Here is a 17,090-nt window from a genome sequence, read left to right as displayed (position 1 = left end):
TACCAGTCTGGCATCGGGGTGGATGACGCCTTCATCTTCTCACCTGGAAAAGGCCTCATTTCCGCCGAGGATGACAGGGAATACAGGGGATTTAACCAGGACTTTATAGGATGGTGCCAGAGGAACCGCCTCCAGATCAACTAAAACCAAAGAACTGGTGGTGGACTTCCGCCGGGGTAAACACTCTCCCCTGGAACCAGTGAACATCCGGGGAATAGACATACGATTTTACAATCACAATAAGAACCTGGGTGTTCACTTGAACAATAAACTGGACTGGGCTGACCACACACATGCTCTCTATGAAAAAGGACAGAGGAGACTATCTGCTGAGGAGACAGGTCTTTAGGAGTGGAGGGAGCATTCCTAAAAAACCTTCTTTGACTCTGCGGTGGCATCAGCCATCTTCTACGGAGTGGTCTGTTGGAGCAGCAGCATCTCGACACCTGACAGGAAGAGACTAAACAAACGTATCAAGAAGGCCAACAGTGCACTGGGGTGTCCACTGGATACGGTGGAGGTGGGAGACAGGAGGATGATGGCGAAGCTATCATCCCTGATGAACAACACCTCCCACCCCATGCAGGACACCCTGGCAGCTCTGCACAGCTCCTTCAGCCACCGCCCGCTTCACCCCCAGGGTGTGGAGGGGAGCTACCGCAAGTCCTTCCTTCCTGCTGCTGTCAGGCTGCACAACCAGCTGAGCTCCCAGTGGACCACAAAACACTTAAAAATATACTTAAAACACCAATCACCTCATTCAATCCAACCTGCGCAATATTAATTACCAATAAACTGTGGAAATAGCCATATTTATTCCGCCTGTGTGTACATATTAGTGTATATTGTATTTATTATTCAGCTACTTTAGGCTGTTAATTGTTTTATTTGCTGTTATATCTGATCCGACTATGTCTTGTATGCACTTTACCCCTTTACTGCTGTAATTCCCCCACTGCGGGACTAATACAGGATTATTTTATCTTAACTACTGGAAGTTTTAGATGTTTTGTGAGTTATTTTTCTGCCACTTGTAACCATGCTGTTGTCGTTCAAAAGGACTCCATATAGGCCGCGCCGCGGGGGTCTACTCTTGGTAGATTGACCATAGACAGATCAGGCTATTGAGTGAAAAGAAACACCTTTAAATGATGTCAGCCAGACTCGGCAGCGGGCACAAATCATCAGGCTCTCTATTAGTGTTGCCGACAGTATTGACTTGACCGAGTTAAACGGACCAAAGGGACACAATCCCAGTTATTTACGATGTCGGTGGGAGCTCCGTCTCATTATCGGCTCGAAGATGGACGACCCTCAGGTGTCCTACAACCACGCCAGATACAATCCCCCAAATTAACTTCTCCAAGTGCCCTGAGGTATTTTTTGCTTGTTTCTTATTTGAAGTCGGTGACGTTACATGTGATGGATGAGAGGGTTGTGTTATTGCCTTGGGGAGTCGGTACGAACCCCTTGAGCCACAACACCTCCTTCCAAGCGCCGTCTCTGGTTCATCCCGACCCACCCTATGACCCCAGCCACCAAAACAATGCTGCATCTCCTGCAGCTAAGCATATCGACTGCACAGATAATAACCGATATATATGTGGGCCGCCAAAAGTGTCACATCGCAGGATGCAGGTGCTCGGGTGCACAAGACAAAAAGGTTGTGCCAATGTTGTCATAGTGGGCCAGAAAAACAACAACACTGATCCTGACTTTATCCCATTCTGTATCGAACTGTCTGAGCAAAATCTAAGACACACACATATTGTCTTTACTTCCTCTGGCAATTATTCCTCGGCTCTTCATGGAATAAAGCTCAGCCCTGGTTGAAAAATCAGATAGTTTTTTCATGGCTATTGTTATTCCCAGAGTGTGTCAGCATTTAGAGCAACTGGCATAGCTATTGTGAATAATGGATGATATTGATTCCCATCTCCTGTTATATTTCTTGCATATAACTCAAGCTTGATGGCTTTCTTTTTTACATATCTTAAGTGGATCTCCGAAAAACTCTCGCGCGTTACCCCCCCGCTCGGTTCTCGGCCAGTGACAGAGCAAATCTGCTCGCGGGGGTCGGCGGCGGGAGGCATAAGGCGGATGACGATGTCGAGCGGGGGTCCGTCATCTGTCACGGGGGCATACTCCGTATATCTGAACGCCGAGGAAACGGCTGGGTCGCGATTGCAGGCGGCCGTGATGTGGAACATCAAACAGCTGTGATCATGCAAAAACTGCATTTGTTTTAATTTTGTTTGTAGGAAAGGCAGAGGCAACAAACACTTGAATCTGCTAATCAGGGGAACAGAAAATAATCAAGGCTAGTTTTGCGATGGGGAGCATTTGGAGCAATTGTGCTGCCAAAGAACGGAAGAGGGAACCAATACGAGCAGCCTGAAGTTACCATGACCTGTTAACGATGCATTACGTAATACACGGAATGCCAAAGGGAAGTAAATCAACTATTATTAATAGTCAAACATAATGTTTGAGAGCTGAACTATTGGCACTGAAATCAAATCAGGTTTTCATTGCAAGTCAGATTCATTTGTCATTTAAAAAGCATTCTACTGAAACAAAAGCTTTTGTTTGCTGTTTTTATTTATTTATTGCAGTGTCAATAACCCATCATGTTTGATGCAAGACACAAATATTATGTGCTTTTTGCTTTAAAAGACGTTATGTAACAGAGTTCTTTTAACCCGAACCGGGATCTTTCCCCCTCCTAATCCTAACATTAAATTGTTTTCATTTGAAAAGATGCTCCGAGGTTTCGCTAATTTCATGTATTTATGTGCGATCACGTTTGTGTAAGACATCCTGTGGTTTTTCTAAACAATCTCTTGTATTGCATCTCTAAAGGGTCAATTCTCCCAAATGAACCAACAATTCATACAACGGGACATCTAGTGATCTGTAGTCATGCACGTAGGATTTGGATATGTTCATGTTATTCTGAATAATCCAGTGACAAGTTAATAGTGAGAAAAGTATTTATTTAGTATAACCTAGTTACAATGGGTACAATAAGGTGGTCTGTGGATTTTGTAAAGGCCTTCTATTCACTCCACTATATTCCACTAAATTGAGGCTGTGGAAATCTCAGGCTTACACACAACAATACGATTTAACAGCATTTCTATTTTCTTCGTTTATGGTTTCCTTGTGAACTTTACAATAGATTGGGACAACATAACTAGCATAGATAACACAATTATGCATTTCAACTCACGTGTGTACCTGAACAGCATGAATTTGAAGTATATGCCTTAATTGTGTAGAAAGCTCAGTTTACAGATTAGAGTGGCTGTTCTGCCCGTTTTAAGCCATGTGTTGATTTGTTGTTATACCTCTGGACTACCTCCTTTGTATTCACATAGGTCTGGAATAAACTATTGGGAATGCAGTTTTGAAGAGCGAAGCTGCCATCTGGATCTCCGTTGGGTTAAAGCATGCCACATGTTAAGTGACCAGATTCACATTAAGCGGGAACTGCAGAGTAACTACCACATTGATGAGTGCTTCTACACTGTCAAGCTATATTGACACAGAATGCCTTGATTACCAAAAAATAGGCTTATTTGTGAATAGTTGTTGTTTCCTTTTGTAATTTATGTTAATAACTAAAAATGTATTTCAAATGATTGCATTGATGGAACCTTGGAAGCAGCCAGTTTCCCCAAACAAGTCTGTCTCTTTTCATCGTGTCTTCTTTTTTTCTCACCTCCTTTAAAGCTACTAAAGTTAGACACTATTACCAGTTTGAGAACAGGATATTAGGAGTAGAGTCTTGCTATAATTTTTATTTTGGAACCAAACGATAGTGGGGCTGCTCTCACTGGCAGATGTGAGGGGTTGATTTGAAAGAGTCTTTCCTTTTTCGCAGCCTGGAGGGCAGCTCTTTCAAAACTCTGCTGTCAAGGCCATGTCTGGTCCACAGCTCAAATAGAATCCAGACTTCTGCTCTGCTGGATACGAGGATGATCCAGCCTGGTGCTGGCAGCATTGAGCGTAACAAACTGTGGCAGACAGAGCATATCCCAGAATATCAAGGAAATAACTAATTTACTCTCTTTTGGTGTGAGTACGTTTTTTCGAGCCAATCCATTATGTTTAGGAACACGTTAGTTGAAGCTAAATCAGGTGCAGAACTTAGTAACCTTTTAAAAATGTTTTAATAAAGTTTGGTGGACACATTTTTTAAATTCGACTTCGAGATTTTACTTTTTTTGCCACCCTGCTGTCTGATATTTGGAAAGAAACAGCGGGCAACATTTCCCACGAGGCAGCTGGAGCCGGGCCCAGTGCTCCGCTGTGGACCGGCTGCTGTTGACGGCTGTCTACGGCGGATAGATTGCGAGGCATAAAAAGGGGCTGATTGGTAGTGGGAAGCCGGATGGGCAATCGCAGGAGATTAGCTTTTCTAGGAAAATAGCAAGACTTGTTGAGAGCAACAGGTAGCTCTTTTGTTTCAGGGAACATTACATTACATTACATGTCATTTCATTTAGCATTTTTTATCCAAAGTAACTACGAACTCAACACCAAAATAATTTAACAACAAACAACAAACAAACAAAGAATACAGGAAGTAACATAATCACAAAAGTACCACTAAAAAAGACTAAAGTAAGTGCTGTCTGCTAGCCACTGCCACTGAAATCTGTAATCCAGAATTAAGCGGAGAAGGTGTGTTTTCAGTCTCCGGCAGTCTCCTGTGAGAGACCTTGTCTTGTGACTCTGTGGGGGAGCTCACTCCACAGGACAGCAAACGATCTGGATTCAGTGTGAGTGATTTTTCGAGGTGCACGAGGCAAGCAAGTTGAGTCGACGTTTCGGCGGCGCGGGTGCCGGAACGGTGTGGGGTGTGACGGGGCGGCCCCGGATCCGGGCCGGCCCCGCGCCGGGCACGCCAGGTTTTGGATGGTGTTTTCGACAGCCAGCAGCGGTAACCAGAGGAGGAGGGGAGGAGTGTGAGTGGTGTGTGAATTTTGGAGGCTGAAGACCAAGGCGCTGCTGCATTCTTCTGGATGAGCTGCAGAGGATGGCCTTGGCAGCAGGTAGACCAGAGGAGCAGGTTGCAGTCGGGCGGCGTGAAATGACCTGAGCCTGCGCCGCCTTCTGAGTAAGAAGAGGACGTATTCTCCTGATGTTGTGCAGCATGTACCTACAGGAACGCGTCGTCGCAGCGATGTTGGCCGTCAACCTCGCAAAGGGTTGAGTGGAGCACCCATTAGTTCTGGCTTTGCCCCTGATGAACGCAGAGCGTGAGACAAAAGAGAAGCCAGTACTGTACTGTGCAGGCCTTTCTTTATTTTAGCGGAGTAACATATTCCAGGGGACGGGCCTGGGCTCAGGGTGAAGACGTTGCTTTCAAGCCCACAGTCCATTATGTGACCATCTGCTTTACAGACGAGACCGCGGGGGCCTCAATGAAGAGAAAAGGCAGAGACGATGTCACTCGCATACCGCTGTGCCTTGTATGAATTCGGATGGACTGACCTTAAAAAGTGTGACTAAAAACAAGGCTGTTGTTCATTAGCGACATTGTAGAGAATGGAATTTCCACCTGAGACAACAATGCACTCACTGACTGGATATTTGAAGATCTTCCTTTGAAAATACACCTGTCTGTCTGGCCTGAATTAAAAAGTTGCCAGTCTGCCAACTTGAAACGGTGACAATGGGTGTGATCTCTGGCTGGAAATGTTCTCCACGCACAGGCAACCGCAAATTAAACGTCACAGAGGGAAATGCATGTTGTGTGTGAACATAGGCTACAGCTGTGTTTATTTAGTCTTGTGGTCTTTGGGATGAAGAAAAACATTCAAATTGCATTCATGCTCTTATGTGGCCAACCATTAGCATCCCAGGCTAAAGCAAAGTATTGGCTACATTGCACGCCATCCCCGTCGCACGACATGAATGGACTTCGACGAAAGTTACAAACAGACAGAGAAATGTGTTCGAGCCTTGAAAGATGTTTTTAAAATATGAAGTGCCGCTCTATAATGTGAAATATTATTGAGTATCATCTGCATAACAGTGAAAGTTTATGCAGTGTTTCCTGATAATATTGCCCAAAGGAAGCATATATAAGGTAAATAAAATTGGTCCAAGCACAGAGCCTTGTGGAATTCCGTGATTATATCAACTTCTTCTCTACAGTTATATAGAAGTATAACACATACAACAATATCATTATATATATACAGTATAAACCATTATTACTATTTAAACATGTTTTAACTGTCCAAGACAGCTTTCGTCTCCTTACCATGAAACTAATTAGAAGATTTCTATAATTTACAATGCATGAGAAACATTTTGGCCATTCATGTGACTGAGTTGCCATTTTATTTTTCACGTGGCTGATTTAACCCTTGTGTTGCCTTCGGGTCAATTTGACCCGATTCAATGTTTCACCCTCCTGTCGCCTTCGGGTCAATATGACCCGATTCAATGTTTAACCCTCCTGTTACCTTTATATTTACTAACATATTTTACCCTTGAGGTCAATATGACCCCAGCTATTAAAATCTCCAGAAAATTATTAGAATTAATATTGTTTTCCAAGTTTAAGTGTGAGGTACTTTATGTTTGTTTGTTGACTCCCGAAAGAACACCGACATTAAACATTGAATCGGGTCAAATTGACCCGAAGGCGACAGGAGGGTTAAGATGATGTACATTATGGAACGATGTCTTCAATGAGCGGAAAAAATGCTGGTCCTTTACGTTCAGATGATTCTTTTAATCACAGAGCTTTAACAGAGCAAAGATTGAAATAGGAAACCAGTTTCAACTTCGCCGTAATAAACTGAAATGTCCTTTTGGTTGCGTTGGTTATCGTTTAACACTCTGTGTTGAGCTAAGCCAGTGAGGAGGGGCTCCAGAACCCATGTGGGGTGGAAACAGATAAAGTATTGTGCTCTTCATCCTGGCCTAGAAGTCGGAGACATGAACTCTAATATTCCACTCAATTAACCGTATTGTTACGACACTCCCCGAATGCCTTTAATGCCCCGTTAGTCCATTCATACTGGCTGCACAAATACACACATGGAACCAGAGAGCACCCAGATACATCATGTTCTACGTCTGAGAAAAGCTCAACAGGAAAGAAGGGTTGTGTAACGGAGACGTTGTTTTGTCTTGGTGCGGCTGGAGTGTTCGTCAGGGTTGTAACAACATCTACTCCAACAGTACTGAGCTGATGTTACATGTCTATGTCGGTCCAAGTTGTTTGTCTGCCCCATAACTTTGTATTTCTGAATTTTACCTTTAGGCATTAGAACTGTGCCCTAACATCAAACATATGATGTTCTGTAGGGTTTGCAGATTAAAGCTTTAAAGCTGCACCGATCCATATTTTTACATTATTCTGGTTTTACACACTTGTTTTCCAGCAGCAGGCGGCTGTTGTCAGGGGAAAAGGCATAATTGTTGACTGACTGAAAGTTAACTTTTTTTAATTCATAAAGTTCATTGATTTAACCAATAATATAGTCTAATAAAGTCTAAGTAGCAGCAACACACTATGTCACAATCAAACAATACATTTATTAATCAGTGCATTCACATAACAATGTAGCACTAATACTTTGTGCTGCATACAAACTGTTTGTAGCGTTTAAAAAACAGCTATTTATAGCCTATAGAAACATTTATTTGTATCCTGTAAAAACAGCTCTTTGAGGCGCATACTAACAGCCGTTTGTGGCTTGCATCACTCTTACCTGGGCCAATCATACGGGAGTCGGTCAGTACGAACAGCTGTTTTTACATTACATTGTTAAAATAAGAAAGATTGATTTTTACCGCTTTAAAGCCTTTTTAACCACATTTAATATTTGGAAAACAGAAATATATAGATATGTACGTCAGTATATACATACACTACCGTTCAAAATTTTGGGGTCATCCAGACAATTTTGTATCTTCCATGAAAACTCACTTTTATTTATCAAATGAATTGAAAATTGAATAGAAAATATAGTCAAGACATTGACAAGGTTAGAAATAATTATTAATATTTGAAGTATTAATTGTGTTCTTCAAACTTCAAGCTCAAAGGAAGGCCAGTTGTATAGCTTATATCACCAGCATAACCGTTTTCAGCTGTGCTAACATAATTGCACAAGGGTTTTCTCATCAGATATTAGTCTTCTAAGGCGATTAGCAAACACAATGTACCTTTAGAACACTGGAGTGATAGTTGATGGAAATGGGCCTCTATACACCTCTGGAGATATTTCATTAGAAACCAGACGTTTCCACCTAGAATAGTCATTTACCACATTAACAATGTATAGTGTGTATTTTTGATTAATGTTATCTTTATTGAAAAAACAGTGCTTTTCTTTGAAAAATAAAGACATTTCTAAGTGACCCCAAACTTTTGAACGGTAGTATACTGTATTTAAGTGAAGAATTCATAATACAATACAAGTTATGGGATAATTGAATACATCCTGGAATTACATTTTGCAAAGGGGACACAATGTAAATGCAGTTTCTGATATTTCATCCAGAGAAGAGCCTCCATCATATCAGCAATGCTCAACACTAATTGTCTCGTACTTCTGTCTGAGCGTTAAGAATCAATCATTTCCCGTGTTGTCAGTTCATCTGCGTTCATTTTGTGAGACATTAGTGGCTGCTAACGTCTCGCTGTCGCGTGCTGCAGTCGTTGTTGTGCGCTCTCAGGCGGTGCAGATGTGTCTGACATGTGTGTCGGCGTGGCGTGAGACGGGTCTGTGTTTGTCCAGACGAAGCGAGCAGTGTGAGGGGGAAAAGAATCGCTGCCACCATGTCCATTCTTTTTTAACAATTGCTACACAAAAAGTGTATACTATAAATACAGGTGCCCGTTTCCATTGTTTCTCAGATAATTAGTCGGCTGCTCAAGGGTGTCAACCGACCCCCTTATGGCTGCACCTCGGGAATTTTTGCTTTGCATAACGGTGGGGTATCACACTGTTTCCAGTTTTCCCACCTAGTGCGAAATAATGAACCTACGCAGGTTATAACTTCAAAAACGCAGTTTCCTTTTTTTTTTCTCTCTGGAGAAAACGAACAGGGATGATGTTTTTACTGCTTGGCAACAGGCAGAAGAACCAAGAAGAGCACACCGGCAGCTGTGTGAACAATCGTTTCCTGACGTCGGCGTCATTCATCCGTCCAAAATGAAAGGACGCATACCTCGATGCGATAGTCGGCAAAGCTGAAAGACAGATCCCGCAGCTTGCAGGGGGAGTCATCAGCCTCACACATTACTGTGTCTGGGATGAAAGTCTTCCAGAATTCTAGAAGAACACATTTTTTAAGGAGTGAAACACCAATGTTTTTCTTGGTGGTTAAAATAAAAAACTGACTTTGGTTTTTTTTTCTCGCATGTCGACTTGACACTGTTTCCCGAAGACGGTGCTTTTGAATTATTCACAGACAGCCTTTCCTTTAAACGATTGTTTGCCGAGCGCCAAAAGGAGCCGGGATCGAGATGAAACCCAATGCAGCGAAATGAAAGAACTTTCAAAGTAAAGCTCAAAGCGCAGCTATTTAAGGCATTCCCAGCTCCGTGGTACTTTTTCGTTTTTCATGTTTTATGTGAACGGGATTAGCATAGTTGAGACGTATTACACTTGTAGGTGAACACAATGGATATTACATGCAGGAGCTGGCTTAATCTGATCACAGTGCTTTATTCGGCCCCCTGCGGGCCAATGCTCTGATGTAGCCGTTTCTAATTGCTTGAAATAAGCTTCATGCTTAACAGGAATTTTCACAACAAAGCGTGATGAACTCTGTTAAGTGTGTGTCTAAATTATTATTTGATTTTTTTATAGACATAAATCAGACCCGTGTTTTTAAAGTTACAAAACTTAATTTCACGGCAATATGCATATGAATACTTTGCAAATTGTTCTGTACAGTGAAGCCGACGGAGGTTGATTGAAAGGAAAAACCAAAGCTCTTTCTTAATGTGTTTATTTTGTAAGAAAGGGCACGGAGAGAAGTGTTGTGTGAAGGTGTGTGTAGGTGTGTGTGAATGAGCGTGCGGTCAAGTTAATTTCTGGGCGGAGGGTGGGGGGGGCACTGTGGAGGATGCCACGTCATCGGCCTGTTGACGCAGGCAGTTATGGTATGCAGATTTTTTTTGAGGGGTTTTGGGTGGGGGGGTTAAGCATCAACAGAAGCCCATGGTTCAGAAATATGAAATGCATTCATTCAATTATGGGGATTTAATGGATCGAACATGGGTTTTATGCTCCTTCCCCTCAGTTGATGACATTGAAGCGATGCCATTTCTCCGGATTAAGTGGGTGGCAAAGTGGAGACGGTGCCGTTTCTGGCATTTTATTTTGGGTTTTCTTTCATTGAATGACATAAATGGCCAGTTAACAAGGACAGCTGATTGAATTTACAGAGCAATTCATAATGTTTTGCAATGTAAGCCTTATTGAGGCAGGACAAATAGGAGAAAAGACACACTTTGTTCTTTCATACGTAAGCTATTTTTGCTTTCATAACATGTCTTTTTTAGGACTTCACTTTTTATCAAATGTCACCTGCAGCTCAAAGTACATTTTTAAAATGTTCCCAGTGGCACAAAGCAACATTCACACCGGACTCAGGATCGACTGACAACTGTAGTAATCCCTCTGTAATTGTAATTATGGAAATACTGCATTCAAAATGCGACCAGTATTATACCGGTTCAACCACGGACTGTTTCACGGACGGCGACATCGTGACATCACCCATTGATTTGTGGACTTTCGTTTCGAAAGCCTGTGTTAGGCGATTATTTCATCGTCCCCATCTTGGATTACCAACCAGACACCAGCCGAAAAAACAAACTGGACTTTGCCTCCTGGTCGCTTGTGAGGTTGTGGGACAAGGATGTCGTTTGTGTACAGATCGCTAGACAAAATAAAATGAATTGAATTGTAATGAATAGAATTAGTAGCCTCTAGGTAAAAAAAAATGCTGACTCTTTGCCAATCTTCCAACTCGTTGTTCGCGACCCGACGTGTGGACTGACGTTCTACTTCTGAAAAGTATTTATTGAAGAAAACTGTAACTTCCTTCTGACCTGAGCGAGGTTTCCAATCATAAAATAGGGGCTACTGTGTTCTACTAACGTGACTGCTCCTCTTTAGTCAGCTGTAGAAATAGTAATGGCGCCTTTGAGGCCCGTGCAGTCTACCATATGTTTCTGTGCGATTGCTCGCCATATTCACTTCCCTTCCTCTGGGCTTCTGCCAGTTCCTTTCAGTCTAGCTGTGTAGACACCGGGGGGATTTACTGCTCCACTGCTTTTTATTCCATCAGTCTTCTGTGTGCGCTACTGACGTAGCCTACTATGCATATCCGCATGTCTCCGGGCTGCAGGTCCAGGTGCCTCTGCTGAAGAACTGCTGCAGAGCTGCTGCGCCGCTGGCCAGAAATGGGCCGCAGACAACCTCCACTGCAACCACATGCGACTGCTGAACAACGACAGGCACTCCATATGCAGGTAAGTTAGCTGTGTTAGCTTCACGTTTTTTATTTTTTGGATTAAACTACAAAACCACAAGTAAAGAAAATAAAAATAAAAAGGGATTCCACACCTTTATACACATTTCATACTTAGCAACAGTTGCCGTTTTTTTTACTTTGACTTTTTTCAGGTATTTATTTTGTTAACTCAAGAATTCAAATGTTAATTGTGACAACGGGATGCAATGATGTAATCATTAATGACATGGATATTAACTGCAACTTGACTGGCAGCAATGCCGCCAATTCACGTTGACCAGTTGACTAAGGTGCTCTCAGAAAACACCGGTTGTTAGTCTCCACCTCTCGAGTTCAAGTGAGCCAGTCTGGACGGAAAAAAATCCCCCTGTTGTCTGCATAATTTGGTCTCAACACGACTCTCAATAAGTGTAGTTAATGAGTGTGTGTGTGTGTGTGTCAAGTGTTGCATGGAAGCAGTGCTGCCTCAGCTCTGTAAAAGAGAGCCAGTGTGAATCGGGCATGACTTCAGCCAGAGGAGGCGCTGCCTGTGAAGTGGAGGAGGACCAGTGCACAGATGACTCCTACCAGGTACGTTAGCATCACACCACCATACCCTCTCAATGGAGAGTGACAAGAGAGGAAACGAGAGGAAGATTGTTGAGGCGTGACTGAAAGACGAGTTATGGGTCGACGGCGAAAACATTTTCTAGACGCCGAGGTTCTCCATAAAACAAACACTGAATTGATTCTAATTAAAATATTTTATATTTTTTAGTCACGTCATGTATGGTATGATTTAATATTTCAAACAGCTCAGGAAAACATAACAGTTACAGTTATATAGTAGGCAGCGATCAATTACGGAATTCCTTGGAACCGCCACAATAAATTGGTGAATACCGAGTTTCAATTTATTTCAACATCCCCTGGAATGCACTATTATTTTTGCCTGATTGAGATTTAAATTACAAAATGTTTCAGCAGAGACGCTTTTGTAAAAGTTAATTTGTCTTTGTTGGCTAACAGGTTGAATATATTCATAAATAACTGCCAAAACCTCCCGTTTCTGCATTCAGCGAGCCCCGTGAACACTTCCATATGAAAAATGGGAGTCGTGCCTTTGCTCCGAGTCAGCTCCGACCGCATTCCCCGTTCCTCCAAGAGGAAACCCAGCGGTTTGGCCCTCGAGCCAGCCGTTTCTTATGTCGAGGCAGCCGAGCCAAAACGCTGTGCCAGGTCATTGTTTTTGAGGAAAGTGTAATAAAAAAGGTGAAAGTCTGGTTTTCTTTGCACGACACAGCGGTCGAAGCCCTTGCGTCCACAGAGATGAACCAGCCTGCTGGCCTGATTGGCTCGTTCCGTCTGCCCCCTCCGGCTGGTTGACGAAAGCAGCTCTCATGGCGGAGGCGCCATGAAGAGAGGCGGTGATTAGAGATGTGAACGGCATCCCGGTGGCACGCTAATGGTGCTTCTGTGTCCGGATGGGCAGGTGTGCTGCAGCTGCTGTGCCCTCGGCTTGCACGTGCGCAGTGAAGGACGGGGTTGCGATGCCCACCAGTACCTGGGCTACCCGTGCGGGCACGTTTTCCTCACTTGCTGCGAGGAGGAGGAGGAAAAGGAGGAGCAGGAGGGTACGAGGCAGATTCCACTGACGAGGAAGCAGAAGCCCAGGCCGACGTCTCGGCCTAGAAAAGGTACCCGTCTCCCGCCGCACAGCAGTGTTTTACAGATATGGGAAGCACAATTCCTTGTGCTCATTGGTGTTGTATGTTAAAAACAGCCCCTTGTAGTCAGCGCTAGTCGAAGAGGCAAGGGAAGAAAAAACTAATAAACACGCGTAAGAATAGTTACAATAATTAGATATCAGGTCTCTTATTACATCTGGAATATTTTAAATTCATTCATCAAATTCACTCTTTTAAAAAAAAAATTGTTTTATTGATTTTCACAGTTTTTATCCCACCAGGTTAGAGGATTCACACATGTCTCAGGGCAATTACAGATTGAAATTTAAAACCTCATTCCCAACCCCACCCACCAATTGTAGGGTTACAGGCTACGGAACTTACAGTATATCACTCTTTTAAAGGAATATACTACAGGGTCAGATCAGTCTCCATAATTGCAAATGCACACAGAGAGACTCACAAATGCAAACACAAAGATTCACAAATATACACACAGAACAATTCACAAATGTATTCGATTTATAAATGCACCCAGAAGGATTTACAATTGAATTAAGATTCATAAATGCACGCAGAACGATTCACAAATACATTCCAGTGCACACATAAACACATTTTTATTTGTTTGTTTGTCGATCGCACTGCATTCGTTTGTGCATCGCGACACATTTGTGCATGGGTTTTTGAGACTCCCCTCCCGTGCATAGGACCTATCTGTAGCCAATCAGATGTCGCCCTGATTTTCAAGTCCAATTGTATAAAAAATCAATGAGAAAATGAACAAAAATACAGCATTTAGAGTCAAATACACCATAACTGAGGGTACACTTTAGGGTGGGCTACCTTGTGGTTGTGAGGTCGCTACCACAGACTTGTTTTGTTTTGTCTTTTAAAGTGGGTTTTCATTTAATGAAACTTAATGTAACAAACCTATAAATGTTCGGTTGTACTTAGCTCCTCCCTCTCGTGGCACTTCTGGTTGCTTATAGCAAACCAAGATGACAATGGCCAAAGTACCAAACTAAAGGCTTCAAAAGTGTCCACAAACCAATGGCTGACTGTGACTACGTCCACTTCTGATACATTCTCTGGTAGAGAGCAGAATAAAAGGACTTGATCTTGTGATGCTGTCATTGTTTTATTCAACATGTTTGGGACAAGTCCAACATAAATCGTTCCTCTACGTCTTGCGCTGCCATTGCCAACGATTGATTCGACACGGTCCATCTCCAGACAAAATATATTATTTACAGTTGGCAATGATGCCATACATCGATGGATGTCAGTCCAACGGCGACTTTGGCATGCTTCTGCAACAAGAAAGTAAATTAAAACCATAAAAAACAAAATATATGATACTGTTTTCCTTTTTTGTCCTTTCTGAAGCTTTAAAAAAAATGTTTTTATTACAATTGGCCATCTGTCTAATGTTTTGCAGCTGTGAATAGCTTTCCCATTTCCTTCCTGCATTTAACAGTGGGACAATATTTTGACTATACTTAATTTAGACTTTGAAACTTTTAGTTTTAGATTGCAACAGAACACCCAAATCCTGTTTACTGTGTAGTCTGGATTGGGAATAGATGTACTATTGTACTGCTGTTAGGGTAAAGAGGCTAATTAATTTCCAATTTTCTAATTTCAGACCCTGGTCATACCACTTTTTGTTTTTTACAACCCATTCTCACTCCCAACTTGTCAAATGGCCCTGCTCTTCTAACTATAACTTCAAACTAATTGTCGGTTTTGGACGTGTCATGGAAAGCACGTCAGTTTCTGCTCGTTCATCATAGGTTTATTTTGTTTTTAGGTTTACTAATGCAACACAAATTCTTGGTTATGTGTAGGCATCAAACATACTCATCACAAAAACTATGGTAAAATAAATCAGTTGACTTGGTTTCACATGGGACATAAACAACGGTCTTCTGGGTGATAGTCCTGTGTTATTTGACCGTTCCAACCTTTGGACTTTTCTCTTTACATCAGTTGCTCTTAATGTCAAATAATGACGCAGGTAGGTTCACATTGGAGTTAGCTGAAACCGCCGCTGTAGCTCATCCAGATGCTAAACGCCGCCTCGGTACATTGGTATCAGTCGTTGACACTGACCAAGTGGTGGAGTATGACGAGTTGGGAGTGAGAACTAGTTGCTTTTAATTTGTTATCATTATTTTAATTTATTTAACCAGGAAAAGCCTCATTAGGATTAAAATTCTCCTTTACAAGAGTGTCCTGGCAAAGACAGCAGTAGCACATAAAGATAAAGTTTCAGACATACAACATAAAACAGTGACAGACAATAAAAAAAAATTTAAAAAGTTTTATATTACAGCATGCCTTAAACCAAAACTAAGACTCAAATCATCATGTCCCAGTTCACACAGGTGCAAAAAAACATCTACAACCAGACGAACCTTCCTCCAACTCTTTCAATCTATTCTCATAAACACCTAAAGAGACCGGTCTGCAGCAACTTCGAAGCCGCAGGAGCAGCAAACCTAATTACTTTCTTTAATACTTGGACAAGCGGAACCTTTTTCTCTAATTCTGCTTCCTCAACAGATCTGCCGGCAAAGTGTATTTACTTTAACTACCTTCTGGAATATAAAACGGCTGTTGGGTTGAGCCATCGCTATTTCATCCTCATTGAAGTTAACTTCAGACGTCGGCTATTGGCCGAGTTTGATCTCCCCTAATAAAAGGCCTGGATGCTCTCGCTTGATTAGCCAGGAGTCCCGTTACCATTCAGAGAAATGGGAATAGATGTGTCCAAGCTGCGACGAATCAGGAACCGGCTGCCGTCTCTGCTCGGGCCAGCAAAGTCTTCCTCATTTGCCGACGCTTCAATCACGTAACGCAGTGACTTTCTCATCAATGAGTTTTCAAGCAGAATAAACACAACAAACATATCCCAACAGCCATTAGTATCTGTATCTATCTGTTGGCCTCCGAATACGTCAGCTGCGGGAACTGTTGGAAGGAATTTGCATGTTTTTCATCAATGGCATCCAAGATGTTAAATGAGAGTTTAGAAAGATTACAGGATGACGACACGTCTGTTTCTCTCTTGGTCTTTCCGTACTCGTACTATACTGCAGATTATCTGAGGAAATTCTGAGGGCTGAGAGCTCTGTTCAGCTGCTTCGTTTACATATTGGGACCAGACAACGCAGCGTGCGGCTCATTATTAGTCAGCCTTCGTGGCCGTCCTTTTAACGAGAATAGTTGTGCGATGGTGAGGTACGGCCAGTCTCCTCTCCTCATTGCTCGAGCCTGTGATTTCATTCACAACATCAATGGAATTACCCCTCATCCCGGCCTTTCATGGGCCCCCGCTCTTAACTAGCGACTGCAGCTAATTTCCTTCAGCTTTAAAAGGGAAATGTGAATGATGTCATGATGAAGTGGGAATCAAATAACCCGCTGAAAGCTGTGAGAGGTTTAGGAGCAGCAGAAACTCTTCACGCTCTGTCAGTGTGTGTATAGCTCTCTCTCTCTCACACACACACACACACACACACTCTGAATGCCTTTACTTTGCGAGTGTTTTAGGGATGAAAATATGGATGAGATGCACTGTAATTATTTCCATGGGGGGGGGGGGATATGTTTTCAGACTTATGACTCACTGCCTTTTAATTCAAACAGGAAATGTTTAATCGCCTTGCTCCTCCGGATTTAAACCCAAGGTAATGACTGTGAGAAATGTTGACTGAAAAACCCAAATCTGGGTCCATCGCTGCTGCAGTAAACTGTTTCCCTTAGCTCTTGATGTGGGTGGCTATGATGAATCTACATGTGTGCACAGCACTGTTTGTTCTTATAGCTAAGGCACGCAGCTCACCTTTCCACTATAACTGGTGGTTTAGGCATCGAAGCTGAAAGCATCAGTCT

The 17,090-nt window shown here is 42.6% G+C and overlaps 1 protein-coding gene across 1 annotated transcript in view; it reads left to right on the top strand.

Annotated features, from left to right (window-relative positions):
• Positions 1–17,090, top strand: part of fbln2 (fibulin 2) — a 60,969-nt gene that overhangs the window by 20,697 nt on the left and 23,182 nt on the right. Inside the window, exons 4-6 of the mRNA XM_056437893.1 lie at positions 11,398–11,521; positions 11,967–12,093; positions 12,995–13,199. Coding sequence (XP_056293868.1) covers positions 11,398–11,521; positions 11,967–12,093; positions 12,995–13,199 — 456 coding nt within the window. The remainder of the gene's footprint in view (positions 1–11,397; positions 11,522–11,966; positions 12,094–12,994; positions 13,200–17,090) is intronic.

Source organism: Pseudoliparis swirei, chromosome 18 (assembly GCF_029220125.1).
Source record: "Pseudoliparis swirei isolate HS2019 ecotype Mariana Trench chromosome 18, NWPU_hadal_v1, whole genome shotgun sequence".
In the NCBI taxonomy this organism is placed as follows: domain Eukaryota; kingdom Metazoa; phylum Chordata; class Actinopteri; order Perciformes; family Liparidae; genus Pseudoliparis; species Pseudoliparis swirei.
Note: the sequence above shows the minus strand (reverse complement) of the source record. Positions and strands in the feature narration are given on the sequence as shown.